General features: G+C 36.5%; 1 protein-coding gene across 1 annotated transcript in view; it reads left to right on the top strand.

The window, feature by feature from the left end:
- Window positions 1–14,011, top strand: part of Adam23 (ADAM metallopeptidase domain 23) — a 168,052-nt gene that overhangs the window by 129,097 nt on the left and 24,944 nt on the right. Inside the window, 6 exon segments of the mRNA XM_013362781.4 lie at window positions 4,742–4,792; window positions 5,463–5,526; window positions 7,050–7,155; window positions 10,364–10,420; window positions 10,422–10,463; window positions 13,580–13,748. Coding sequence (XP_013218235.3) covers window positions 4,742–4,792; window positions 5,463–5,526; window positions 7,050–7,155; window positions 10,364–10,420; window positions 10,422–10,463; window positions 13,580–13,748 — 489 coding nt within the window.

Genomic DNA, 14,011 nt, shown 5'->3' on the forward strand with positions numbered 1-14,011 from the left:
ATTGATGTAGCTGTGTCACTGTGGTATGCTGTTTTTAAATCCTTTGAGTATAGACGGAGGAGTGGGGTAGCTGGGTCAAATGATTGTTCCATTCCAAGTTTTCTGAGGTGTTTCTGTATTGCTTTCCAAAGTGGTTGCACCAATTTGCAGTCTTACCAGCAATGGACGAGTGTACCTTTTCTCCAACATCCTCACCAACTCTTATTATTGCTTATATTCTTGATAATTGCCATTCTGAGTGGAGTGAGATGAAATCTTAGATTAGTTTTTGATTTGCATTTCTTTAATTGCTGGAGATGATGAACATTTTTTCATATTTTTGTTCATCGATTGTATTTCTTGTTTTGTTCAGCTCCTTAGCCCATTTATTGACTGAGTTATTTGATTTTTTTGGTGTTAAGTTTTTTTAGTTCTTTATTTATATATCCTGGAGATTAGTGCTCTCTCTGATGTGTATAAGGCAAAAATTGGCTCCCAAAATGTAAGCCCTCTCTTCATCTCATTGATTGTTTTTTTTCTTATTTATTTTTTATTTGTAGTTGGACACAATACCTTTATTTTATTTATTTACTTATATGTGGTGCTGAGGATTGAACCCAGGGCCTCACACGTGTTAGGCGCGTGCTCTACCGCTGAGTCACAACCCCAGCCCCTGATTGTTTCTTTTGCTGAGAAGAAGATTTTTAGTTTGAATCCATCACATTTATTGATTCTTGATATTACTTCTTGTGCTTTAGGAATCTTGATAAGGAAGTCAGGTCTTAAGCCAACTTGATGAAGATTTGGGCCTACTTTTTCTTCTAGTAGGCACAGGGTCTCTGTTATAGTGTCTAAGTCTTTGATCCACTTTGAGTTGATTTTGAGCAGGGTGAGAGAGGTTTAATTTCATTGGCTACATATGGATTCCCAGTTTTCCCATCACCATTTGTTGAATAGGCAGGCTATATTTTCTCCAATGTATGTTTTTGGCACATTTGTCTCATATAAGATAACCATATTTATGTGGATCTGTGTCTTCTGTTTTGTACCATTGGTCTACAAGTCTATTTTGGTACTAATACCATACCTTTTTTGTTACTATTGCTCTGTAGTTTGTATCCTTTAAAGTCTGGTATTATGATGCCTCTTGCTTCACTCCTCTTGCTGAGGATTGCTTTGGCCATTCTGGGTCTCTTATTTTTCCAAATGGGATCATGATTGCTTTTTCTAGTTCTATGAAGAATGTCATCGGGATTTTAATAGGATTGCATCAAATCTGTGTAACAGTTTTGGTAGTATGGCCATTTTGACTATATTAATTCTGCCTCTCCAAGAGCATGGGAGATCTTTCCATCTTCTAAAGTCTTCTTCAATTTCTTTCTTTAGTGTTCTATATTTTTCATTGTAGAGGTCTTTTACCTCTTTTGTTAGACTGATTCCCAAGTATTTTATTTTCGAGGCTATTGTGAATGGGGTGGTTTTCCTAATTTCTCTTGCAGTGTATTAATCACATATACATAGAAATGCATTTGATTTATGGATATTGATTTTTATATGCTGCTACTTTGCTGACTTCACTTATTAGTTCTAGAAGTTTTCTGGTGGAATTTTTTGGATCTTCTAAATATAGAATCATATCATTGGCAAATAGTGATAGTTTGAGTTATTTTCCTCCATTCTCTCTCTCTTTAAATCGACTAGCTACACTTTTCTATGAGGGAGGGCCTGACACCCACCTGACACTTTTTCTATCTGAATTCCTCTCAAGGGTCCCTGTTCCAGGTGCCAACTGTCATGCACAACCTGCATAGGGATGGAATAAGTAACCCTCTGAGGTACTGGGCCTCCTGGAAATTAAAAAAAAAAAAAGTATGTAAAAAATAGTATTAAGAAATAAAGCCAAAGATGCAAGAAAATATTTGGAGCTGGGGCTTGGCTGGTGAGGAGACCTGATGGGTCTGATCCTAACAAAGGGAAAAGCCTGAAAATGCTTTATTTATAATGAAATACACAAAGAGATTCAGTGAGGAGTTCTTCAGGAAAACAGGATAAGAATGGGAAAAACAAGTTGCTTGGGGCTTAGCAGGTTACGCCCGTCTCCAGGTAGCCTCGTTTGAACTGAGACAGGGTGTGAGCTGAAGCAGGGTGTGAGCTGAGACAGGGTGCCAGGAGGGTCTGGGCTTTCTTGAACTGGGGAACTTTACCCAAGAACTCCCAGAAAAATAACCTCCCTGCCTTATGATAGCTCAAACAAATCCATAATTTATGCACGGCTTCCAACAGGATCCTAGTCTTGTGGATGGACATCATGTTGAGATTCACTGTGCTGTATTCCTTCATGGCCACAGGAAAGTCATGTTAGATTTAGTTCACAGTCTTTCACATTCCTATTCCCCCTTCTTTCCCTTCATTCCCCTTTGTCTAATCTGCTGAACTTCTATTCAGTTGACTGCTGTCCTTAGCATCCACATATCATTTGACTTTGTTTTTTTGGGATTGGCTTATTTCACTTACCATGACAGTCTCCAGATTTCTCCATTTACTGGCAAATGCCATAAAGTCATTCTTTTTATGGCTGAATAATGTTTCATCATGTATATCATTACTTTATCTCTTTTGCCTCATGTTTTTTTTGCTTAATTTGGTATCAGGTCGGAGTATCTTGGAGCGACTTTTTAAATTCACAGTTTATGACAGAATAAATACCAGTACAACTGAGAGAAATCTTTGGTGAAAAATACTAGATGATATAATAAAGATATCTAATAATGTGGGAAATGTTTCTGTTGGCACTAGGAAAGAGGTCATCAAACTGGGGAGTATAGTATATTTTAAACACATTTAAATACTGTTGTACTGTTGAAGATTGCCTTGAGCAACCCTGCCTACACAGCATTAAACCAGGGCAAAGTGACATTTAGTGATGGGACCCATACTCTTCTTAGTGAGAGAGGTACCAGAGTTGTGATTCTTCTGTTTTTAAATATCCCTAGAAAATGTAAGAAGCCCCATAATTTCCTTGTTAAACATTTCAGTGATAAGCAACTGGATTTTATTGGCCTAAACTAAAAGCAAATTGTTTAGAAATCTTCTCACATGAGGCTATGGCAGTTTTTAATAAAGTTTGTACCAAAGACTTTTTTTTTAGTAAAGAAAAGAATTTTCCTTCTTTTTTAAAATATTTTTATTTGTTATTGATGGACCTTTATTTTCTATTTTTTTTAATACGTGGTGCTGAGAATCGAACTCAGTGCCTCACACATGCTAGGCAAGTGCTCTACCACTGAGCTACAAACCCAGCCCAGAATTTTTCTTCTTGAAAATTATAACAGTGAAGCATGGGAAATTAATTTTAGGCCCTCATGTGCCTATTCTAGTAGCAACATTTTTTCCCCCACCTCTGTTTACCATGGTTGCATTAGTTTTAGGGTAAGTGAATAATTAATGATGGTTGATTGATGAAATAATGATCGTGTTCAGAGTGCGTTTAGATGGATGAAAGAGGCCTCAGGGATCCCTACTTTTGTGCAGTTGGCTCAGGATTCCAGGTTTTAGTGCCAATAGTTGCATCCTTTAAGTACTTACAAACAGGTTTAACGGAAAGCAGTGGTGAATGAAGCTTGCATTACAGTCAGTTATTCTTTAGAACAATCTAGAACTAAAGTATTTTAGCTCAAAGTATTCTTCAGTACTGCTCCTTAAGCATGATAAATTAATTCTATTATCCCTCTGAGATAAACCTGATAAACAGCTTGGTAAAGTGCAGAGTCGAATAACTTAATTGTGTCTGTATGAGTCATTCATTTATTTTTCTCAGTCAGTCGATAATAATTAAACACCTACAATATGTCTGATATGGTTCTGAGTGCCAGGAAGGTAGCAGGGTACAAAACCTGCATTGATCTCACATGGATCTCTCCTTATTTTTGTTAGGAACAAAAATAATGAATGCAGAAGTATAAAATGTATGAACCGTCAATTGGTGCTAAGTGCTATGGAGAGGAGACAGCGGGGAATGGGGAGTGGAGAAGGCCAGCTTGGGAGGGAGATGGGCTTTAAAGAGCATGGCAAAGCCTCTTTGAGATTATCGTACTTAGGCCTTTGACTTTTCAGCTCTCTGAAATGCATGCAAAATTTAAGTTTACTTATTCAGAATAATATTTGGGGAAAATAAAGGATACCTTAAAGAATGGTTTGATAAATGGGCCTGTAAGATGCAATAGCCTCGACATCACAGATTGCTCTAGTAAAGAGTTTGTGGCTTGAGAGGTCAGAAGGATCCTGACGATGCTGCATTTATATTGTGTTGAAAAGCATTCTGTTTCAGTAATGCAGCCTAAAGGTGAGCGTCATGGTGTCACATGCAGATTTGACATTTTCATGGAGCTGAGCAAGGTCTTGCAAATTGGTTCCCAAGTGTGTCCACTCCTACATAACAAGCTGATTCATTTCCTTCTCTGTCCATTTTAATTCCTTCTACTTTTATCTCCATAGGCAAGTGAATATATTATTCTAGTCCACCTCACAGTAAACAGAGAAGCTTATAAAAAAAATAGCCACTTTGTGGGCCTTATTTATTTATTTTACCACGAATAGAATTAATTTGGATAACCTACTGGAGGAGTTGCATATGTTTTTCTAAATGTTCCTAATTAGATATTCACCAGGTTTTCGCTTTTTTGCATTTTTAAATATCGAGCACAGTGTTTGAATAAGGTGATTAGCATGCCAGACTTTAACTAAAAAGCTGATATTTTTTCAGTGCCCGCCAAATCTTCATAAGCAAGATGGATATGCCTGCAATCAAAATCAGGTATACTGGTCTATAAATTTTAAATATAATTTTAAAAGAATTAGCTGGAAAGGTTTTTGTTTTGTTGATGAATGTAATTTTGAAAGGAAATTATTCAAGAAAATTATTGCAATGAGGTTCTAATTCAGAGTTGCTTCACCTCATACCAAATATTAAATATACTTAACTCTGGTGACAAATTGTCCAAATTGAGGGAACAGAAAACAACAACAACATAATGGCTGAGGAATCAGAAATCTAATTTTTTAAGTTGTGACTATTTTTAAATAATTTAAACCTATCCATTATGGGAAAAATGACTTACAATGCTTTTGAAGCCATTTTATAACTATAACCATGTACATACTGGAGAAGCTAAATATCATTTTGTATGATACAAAAAACTGCCAATTTTTGTTTTCCATAAAATTCAAATTTTTAGGCAATTAATTTGGATTTTAAAAAACTGCACTATGAGATCTGTTTCGAGTTTAAAAGTTTAACTCTGTAGGATTCTCTTAAGATTTCTGTGATTCTTATTGGTCACTATGAAAATATTAGTGTATGAGATAGGAAAAAAAAATTTAAAAAACCTTACCTAACTGAACTTGAAAGAGACCTTGTCATTGGAATTTGGGGTAAAATGAAACTGGCTGTGTGTGCTTCACAATATGTGCGCTCTTGTCCCCAGGGCCGCTGCTACAACGGCGAGTGCAAGACCAGAGACAACCAGTGTCAGTACATCTGGGGAACAAGTAGGTCACATCTTCCTGCCTAGTGGTCATACACACAGTTTTCATTTAATATTGTTCTTCTCTGCCACGTATGCTGACAGAGATACACGGTTTGGAGTGATGTTTAAAAAGAAAGGAATCTAGAAAAGGGTGAGAATAAAGAGATTTGTGAATCTCAAGTCACAAAAACGATAGAGGGGTTGAAGTGTGACTTAGAGTGTGAGAGAGGCCCTGGATTCAACCCCCACCTCCAATAGTACAACAAGATACCTAATACAAACTATGTAGAAAACAACCACACAAACTGAGGACTTGTCTCAGAACCCAATGGTGTCATTCAGTGATTGTGGCTGTCAGAGAAGAATATTGCAAAGATGATTTGAGTGCAGAGGTCAGAGTCACTGTCCTGACACTTGCATGGTTTACTTTGTACTTTGGCTCCAACATGTATCCACACCACCCCCGCACCCGCAAGTTAGCTTTCTGTTTTTTACCCCAGAAGAGTGTCAGCCTTGATTTTTAAAATTTGTGTCACTCACTATCTCAGATCCAGTGAAGAAAAGCAGGTATTTCTGAAGAGCAGATAGGTACACGGTCCTGTCTCAGCACATTTCTCAAATGTTCATACACATATTCTCTTGATGACATTTACAGTGCCTCTCCCATGAGCTTCAGTTCATGAGAGACAGACAGGAAGCTCAAGAAATGGGTCTTCCTTGCTGACTGTCATTGGCCAAAAGAAAAGAAAGGACACAAAAGCAAAACAGAACCCCTGGCAGGAGTGATTTCAGTTATTAACCAATATCATTTATCTGAGATTTGTGTTCAGTGTTTCAGTTTTCATAGAGGAAAGATAATAGACACTTATCGTCTTTTCAAAGATTGAAATATCAAAACCCAACGATCAGTACAAAATCTCAGTGGGCTGACTTTATAATTAATCTCCCAATATCAATATAGAACAGAATTAAGAATGTATGTTAGATTTCCATGTGTCATTTCACTAATTCCTCCTGATGATTCTTCCCACTACCTACCCTTAAACTCACCAATGAGAAATTTATTTCTCACATTAAACAAATTGTATTAGGACCTTTTTTTTTTCTCCCCAATACTAGGGATTGAATCTCGTGGTATTCTACTACTGAGCTCCATCTCCAACCCCTTTTTATATTTAAAAAAAATTTGAGTCGTCATTTTGCTTAATTGCCTAAGCTGGCCTTGAACGAACGAACGTATAGTTCTCCCTTCTCAACCTCCCAATTATCTGGGATGACAGGCGTGCGCCACTGTGCCTGGCATGTGTTGGAGCTTTTTGGAATAAACCCACAAGAATCATTGCTAAAATTTTAGGAATTTGTTAGCTTAAAATCAGTCCTGGAATATTTATACTACAGAAATTGGCAGATGCTACAAATCAAGGTTTTTCCGTCTTTTTCTGGAGAACCAGTTGTTAAACATTTAGTGATGCAGTACTGGTTGTGATTAACAAAAAAAAAAAAAAGAACTAAAATTAATTTCCTTCCCTTGCCAATCTCCAACAGAGGCTGCAGGATCTGACAAGTTCTGTTATGAAAAGCTGAACACAGAAGGCACAGAGAAGGGAAACTGCGGCAAGGATGGAGACCGGTGGATCCAGTGCAGCAAACAGTGAGTGCTCAGCTTTGGAGCATAATGACTGCACTGGGAGGTCCTGATGCAAATGCAGAATGAGAACAAGACAAATGTTACTCGATTTTCTTTTTAACATTTGTTTTTTTAGTTTTAGGTGGACATAATATCTTTATTTTTATGTGGTGCTGAGGATTGAACCCAGTGCCTCATGCATGCTAGGCAAGAACTGTACCACTAAGGCACAACCCCAGTCCATGTTACTCATTTTTATAAATGTCTGGCTACTCAAAAACTGAAGCATGCATTTGAAAAATTCATTGGTGTATCTGATGTCAAATGATAATAGGCAAAACTGATACTATGCAACAAACTAACAGCCTTTCGATAAAACTCAGAAAATCCTCATATGCTGTATTTCTGTATTTTACCTGATTCTTGTTTTGAAGTGATACTTTGCCAGGATATTACAAATGAATATCAGGTTTTAATTTCCTACTTTAGCTAGAACATTTGACCTATGAATGTGCTATTTGCTATTATACACAGAGTTGAATAGGTAAATTATATAGACTGTATATTTTGGAGTCTATTCAAAGTATACTACTAATATATTTTTTGTCATTTCACATCATATGTGCAGCACCTTTTGATTTAATTAGCCATCAAATATCTATATCAGATATCAGAGGGTTTTCCCTTCTAAAAAGCATCTGGTTAGCACATATTAGAGGCATCCTTACTCAGGAAGGGAGAAGCTTTTAGTATACATCGATTATATTTCCCTTGGGTTTGTTGATGAAAGTTAGAATTGTGATTCAATAGTTTATTCAGGTTAATCCAGTGATCCAAGTCAGTTGACTTAGTTATAAGTTAAAACTCCTCTATTTCTTTCCCCTAACAGTGAGGATTTTTCTCTTAATTTTTGGATTGAACTCTGGGCACTTGACCACTGAGCCACTCCCCAGCCCTATTTTGTATCTTATTTAGAGACAGGGTCTCACTGAGTTGCTTAGCACCTCACTTTTGCTGAGGTTTGCTTTGAACTTGTGATCCTCCTGCCTCAGCTTCCTGATCCACTGGGATTACAGGTGTCTGCCACCATAGCTGCTCTCCCAGTTTTGAAGTAGAGCAAGGGAAGTTCTGTTTCTCCTGTTAATGATCTCTATGCTATACTTCATGAAAGTTTGCAATTCCACATAGTGTTTGATAGTGAATGAGGCCTTACCAGGCAATGCGTCTTTGACTATCATTTCTTTAAAATTAAACCAAAATGACAGGGAACAGTTTCCCAACTGATGACTTAAAAGTGAGGTATATATATGCTATGATGTTGAGCCTCAGTTCTTAAGGTGCTAGGGAGAAGCAGGGAGAGGTCTGATGTGGTGAAAACCCAGGGGGTTGGGTATCTCCAAATTGATTAGCTTTATCATTAACTCCATGTCTTAGACAAATCTGATCATTTCTCCTTGTCTCTGTAACTTTAAAAAGTTTGGGAGGCATTGGATTAGATCATTGTTGAGAGCCACAGCCGAAGGGGCCCCAGCAAACTTCCAGCTGCCAGATCATTGTAAAAGATAGCTTTTGAGGAAAATTGCTGTTTTTTTTTTTAAACTTTAAAAAATTGTGACATATAATATGTAAACTGAAAAGTAACCCAGGTATGCCTTTTACCAAATAATTATGAGGTGAGCCCCCATGTAACCCCTACCTGGGGCAAGAAATAGAATGTTGTAGCATCCCAGAAATAATGTCTCCTTCCCCAACAACTTCCCAACTCTTTTCAGGAAGTCCCTTTCACCCAACTTTTGTGACAATGGTTTTCTTGCCTTGTTAAGAGTTTTTTTTTTTTTTTTCTTCTTTCAGTACTAGGGATTGAACTCATGGACACTCAACTACTGAGCCACATCCTCAGCCCTATTTTGTATTTTATTTAGAGACAGGGTCTCACTGAGTTGCTCAGTGCCTTGCTGTTGCCGAGGCTGGCTTTGAACCCATGATCTTTCTGCCTTAGCCTTCCGAGCTGCTGGGATTAAAGGCATGTGTCACCGTGCCTGGCTGCTGCCTAAATTTTTAATCCCTAATACTTCACGCATTGTTTGATAGTTTGCTTCTGAAGTTCAGCATTTTAAGAGCTTTTCCTGGTGTGTATAGCTGTACTGTTTGTTTCATTTTTGTACATGCACATACTAACATACTATAATTTAGTTTCCATTCTATGTTGATGGACTTTTGGGCTATTTCTTTGTTTTGGCTGTTAGGAACTATTGGGCTATGAATATGCTCGTACATGTAGCCTAGAGTACCTTTGCACACATTCTCTAAGGCCCTGGTTGAAAAATTGCTAAGTCATAGGAAGTGAATATCCTCAGCATCACCAGATGATGTCAAACTATTTTCTAAAAATAGTTTTACTAGTAAACTCTGCCATTAATAATATGAATATGAGAATGTTGTACCATATTCCCACCAACACATGATCTTATCAGATTTTTTGCTTTTATCTATTCATTTGGGCGTGAACTACTATCTTATGACTTTCATGTGCATTTCCCAGATTCTAAATAGCATTTAGCATATTTTCTTACATTTATTGAATATAGATTTTTTTTTTTTAGTGATGTCACTTCAGTTCTTTGCCCCTTCTTTAAGAGTCATGGTTTATTTAATAGATGGGCTGGAGGTAGGTGCCCTCATGGTGGATGAGTTGTATAACAGTGTCCCCAAGGACCTGGATCATTTCTGTCCTGCTGCATGTTGATTTTTTTTTTCCTGTCTGTGATCTTATGAGAGCAAGGTAGGTGCAAAACTGCACATTCAAAGGTAGAAAGTAGGGGTAGGAGTAAAGCCTTTTCCCTATTATGCTCTAACTTTTATCCAGAAATCCTCCTAGCAACTCTCTTGCTTTCTCTTCCCTACATCTCTATGCCCTGAACCCCTTTTAGCTATAAGGAGTCGGGTAGAGGGCTGCGTAAGAAAGTGGGCATGGGGAATGCCACAGGTAACTGGGACTTGTCATGATCCATCTTTCAGGCTGTCTGCTTCACTGCCCCAAGCAAAAATGTGGTCCTTCTGGCAAGAAAGGGGGGAATCATAGCCAACTATAATATCTAAATACATATTTCTATTTTAAAGGAAAGAGAATATTTAAATTATTTGAATATATGTACACTGAATACTTTTTTTTTTTGAGCTTGATTTCTCTTGCCTTGTTCTTTCTTTCTTTTTCAAAAAAAAACATATTCAGTGACGTGTTCTGTGGATTTTTACTTTGTACCAATCTTACTCGAGCTCCACGTATTGGTCCCGACTTCTTTCTATCATCAAGGCCGAGTGATTGACTGCAGGTAACACAGTAAATGTTAGCCTCATGAAGCATGAGAATTACAAATTCCAAAAAATAAAATTTTGAAAAAATAATTTAAAAAAATCAAAGATGTTCTTACAAGAGGAAAGTTGACTTAGATTTTATCATCATCTTTCATGAGGAAAATCACTTAAAAAAGAAAGTATTACATTGATTTGCAAATTACACTTGTTCCAAATTGTACTAGTTAATACCAGTGAAGCGTTCTTTTAAATCATGATCTGAAGAGTAGAATTATCATTTGAGTATCCCTTATCTCAAATGCTTGAGACCAGATGAGTTTTGAATTTCATATTTTTGGGGATTTGGGGATATATATATATATATATATATATATATATATATATATATATAGATATATATATATATATAGAGAGAGAGAGAGAGAGAGAGAGAGAGAGAGAGAGAGAGAGAGAGAGATATCTCATGGGGTAGGACCCAAGTCTAAACATGAAATTTTTTCATATTTCTTGTACACCTTAAACACATAGGCTGAAGGTAATTTTTAAATTCTATGTATGTATGTATGTATGTATGTATTTTTAATGGGGTTCATTGTGATGTTTCCAAAAAAATCACACAGCATGCAGTGATTATTTCCAACCAAGCTTCTCTCCTCCACCCCTGTATCTTTTCCAATCCACAGTAATCACTATTATTTTGGGGAGGGTGTACCCAAGATTGAACTCAGGGATCCTCAACCACTGAGCCACATCCCCAGTCCAATTTTTGTATTTTATTAGAGACAGAGTCTCACTGAGTTACTTAGCATCTCACCTTTGCTGAGGCTGAGGCTTTGAACTCCAGATCCTCCTGAGCCTCCCAAGCTGCTGGGATTAAAGGTGTGTGCCACCTCGCCCGGGCCAAGTAATCACTATTTTACTTTCAAGTTAATTTCTTTTTAGTTTTTACATATAAGAGAGAGCGTGTTACTTGTTTTTCTGTTTAGCTTATTCTGCTTAACAAAATGTCCTCTAATTCCATCCATTTTGCTGAAAATGACAGGATTTCATTCTTCTTTATGACTGAAGGATATTCCATTGTATTTATGTGCCTTGTTTTCTTTATCTATTTGTCTGTTCATGGGCCCCTAGGCTGATTTCATATCTTAGCTATTGTGAGTAAACATGGGCATGCAGGTATCTCTTTTATATGCCAGCTTCATTTCCTTTGGATAAATAGCTAGTAGTCAAATAGCTGGATGATCATATGATAATTATAGTTAGTGTTTTGAGGCGCCTACCTAGTATTCTTTATAATGACTGTCCTAATTTACATTCTCACCGACAGTGATTGTAATAGTTCCTTTTTCTCCCCATCCTGGCCAGCATTTGTTTTTGGTTTTGTTTTGATAATAACTATTCTAAGTGGGATAAGGTGGTATCTTTTGTAGTTTTATTTGAATTTTTTCAATGGCTAATGATAGTGAGCATTTTCCCACACATAGATTTTTTTTTTTTGGAGAGAATCTATATTTTTTATAAGCACAAACATATGTATCTATTGTCATTCAAGATATTCTTAATGCATTTGATGAAAAAGAAAGAATCTGCTTCATGGATGTTGAAAATATCTAACATTTACTATTTCTCCTTCATATTAAACTTAATCTTTTTTTCCATATATTTATTGACCACTTTTATTTCTTCTTTTGAGGAGTGATTCTTATGTAGTATTTTTAGTGCACTTCACTTTTGAATGTGACTCATCTCGTGATCTCAGATGTGTACTTTTCCACTTATAGTGTCACGTCAATGTTCAGAAATTTTCAAATTTTGGAGTGTTTCAAATTACAGATTATTGGATTATGGATGCTCAACCTGTATGCTTTTTTAACCCAAGATTACAATTTTGAGCAGGGAATATGTCACTATTTGAACACTTTTATTACATTTTTATCAAAAAAGAGCTTAGGCTTTGTATAGCATATGTCTGGTTTAGAATATGGCTTAACAAATACCCAATCACATATAGAAAACATTGATTAAAATATTATTCATAGTTGTAAGCAAACATTTTATGTTCAGTTGTCTTGAGAATACATAGGATATAGGTATGAGGCTTATTTTTTAGCCAAGAAATTGTAATATATTCCAAGTGAGTTCCCTTCAAGTAGTCACACTTCTAAGACACCATTCTCTTATTTAAATTTTCTGGTGTTACTTGAACTGCTTTTTGGATTTCCCCTATAGAATAGACTTTAGCATCTGCACTTTTGTTTTTAGTAGCCCAGATACAAAATCTTCAACTGATGTGAGTGAATAAGATATGAGGAATTATCCAAAAGTAATTTTGAACAAATTTTAGTAAATTGAGTGAGTACTATGTTGTATTGGTCAAGTGATTGCTGTTTTTTTTTTTTTTTCCTGTATTTTTAAGTGGATTTAAAGGCAATTCTTGCCTGGAATACATTTACAGTCTCCCTTGCTTGTTACTTGGAGGCACACAAGTTTTCTTTGTATATGTTTTTATATGTCTGTAACAGCCTCGTTAAATTACACTGTTACATTCTAAATTAGCATATTTGTAAAATACTCAGCAAGATACTCTGTTAGTAATTATAGCATTATCATTTAAATTCATGTTGTCCCTAACTTTGAAATTTTGGAAGTAAATATCAATAGAAAAGCACTGGTTTATTTTTTCAATTATGAATAATCAAGTCCTTCCTCTAAAGTAATAATTTTCAGAATACTTTCATTGCTCTTTTTGCTCAACGTCTGCTTTTTTTTTTTTTTTTCCTCCCCTACCACATCTGAAAGCCTCAGAGAACTCCTGACATATTTGCTTCTTTTGTTCTTACCGGAAGGCTCTCCCCTCATCTTAATATTGGGTGAGGGAAACAAGTGAAGATTCAGAATGTACATAATGTGAACGATGGTTTTCCTGATGATGGGCAGTGTAATAATGATAATGAAAGGGAGGTGTTTTTTTTTCATGATCTTTTATTAGGGGACTGGAAAGGGGAAAAAGAAAAGAGAAGATTGGGAAAATACTAAGAGAAACTTCTGTTCATAGACACCCTCTTCAGTTCATGCTGACCCTGTATTTCTAAGTATGCTGCTAACGATTGTGTGGATCTTTTTTTCCTCTTAGTGGTGCTCATGTAGTTTTAGATGATGATACAGACGTGGGCTATGTAGAAGATGGAACACCATGTGGCCCATCCATGATGTGTTTAGATCGGAAGTGCCTACAGATTCAAGCCCTAAATATGAGCAGCTGCCCACTTGATTCCAAGGGTAAAGTCTGTTCAGGCCATGGGGTAAGTAAGCATCCATGTTCCAGCTCGAACCTCCATTGTCTGGTCCCCTCAGGGTGCACAATGGCTGGACTTCCGGTTTAGCCATCCTCCTAGGTGATTATTGCCAGCATCTAGGCATGGATTATGACTATTTTCTTAGTCCCCTTATCTGCTAAGAATGTGCCATGTATTAATTTGATTTTATTATTGTTCTTTTTTCCTATCTCTGGCTATTTGTATTCACCACATCTCTAAGATATTATTTGATATCCATATGAGTATTC

The sequence above is a fragment of the Ictidomys tridecemlineatus genome, chromosome 7 (assembly GCF_052094955.1).
Source record: "Ictidomys tridecemlineatus isolate mIctTri1 chromosome 7, mIctTri1.hap1, whole genome shotgun sequence".
Classification (NCBI taxonomy): domain Eukaryota; kingdom Metazoa; phylum Chordata; class Mammalia; order Rodentia; family Sciuridae; genus Ictidomys; species Ictidomys tridecemlineatus.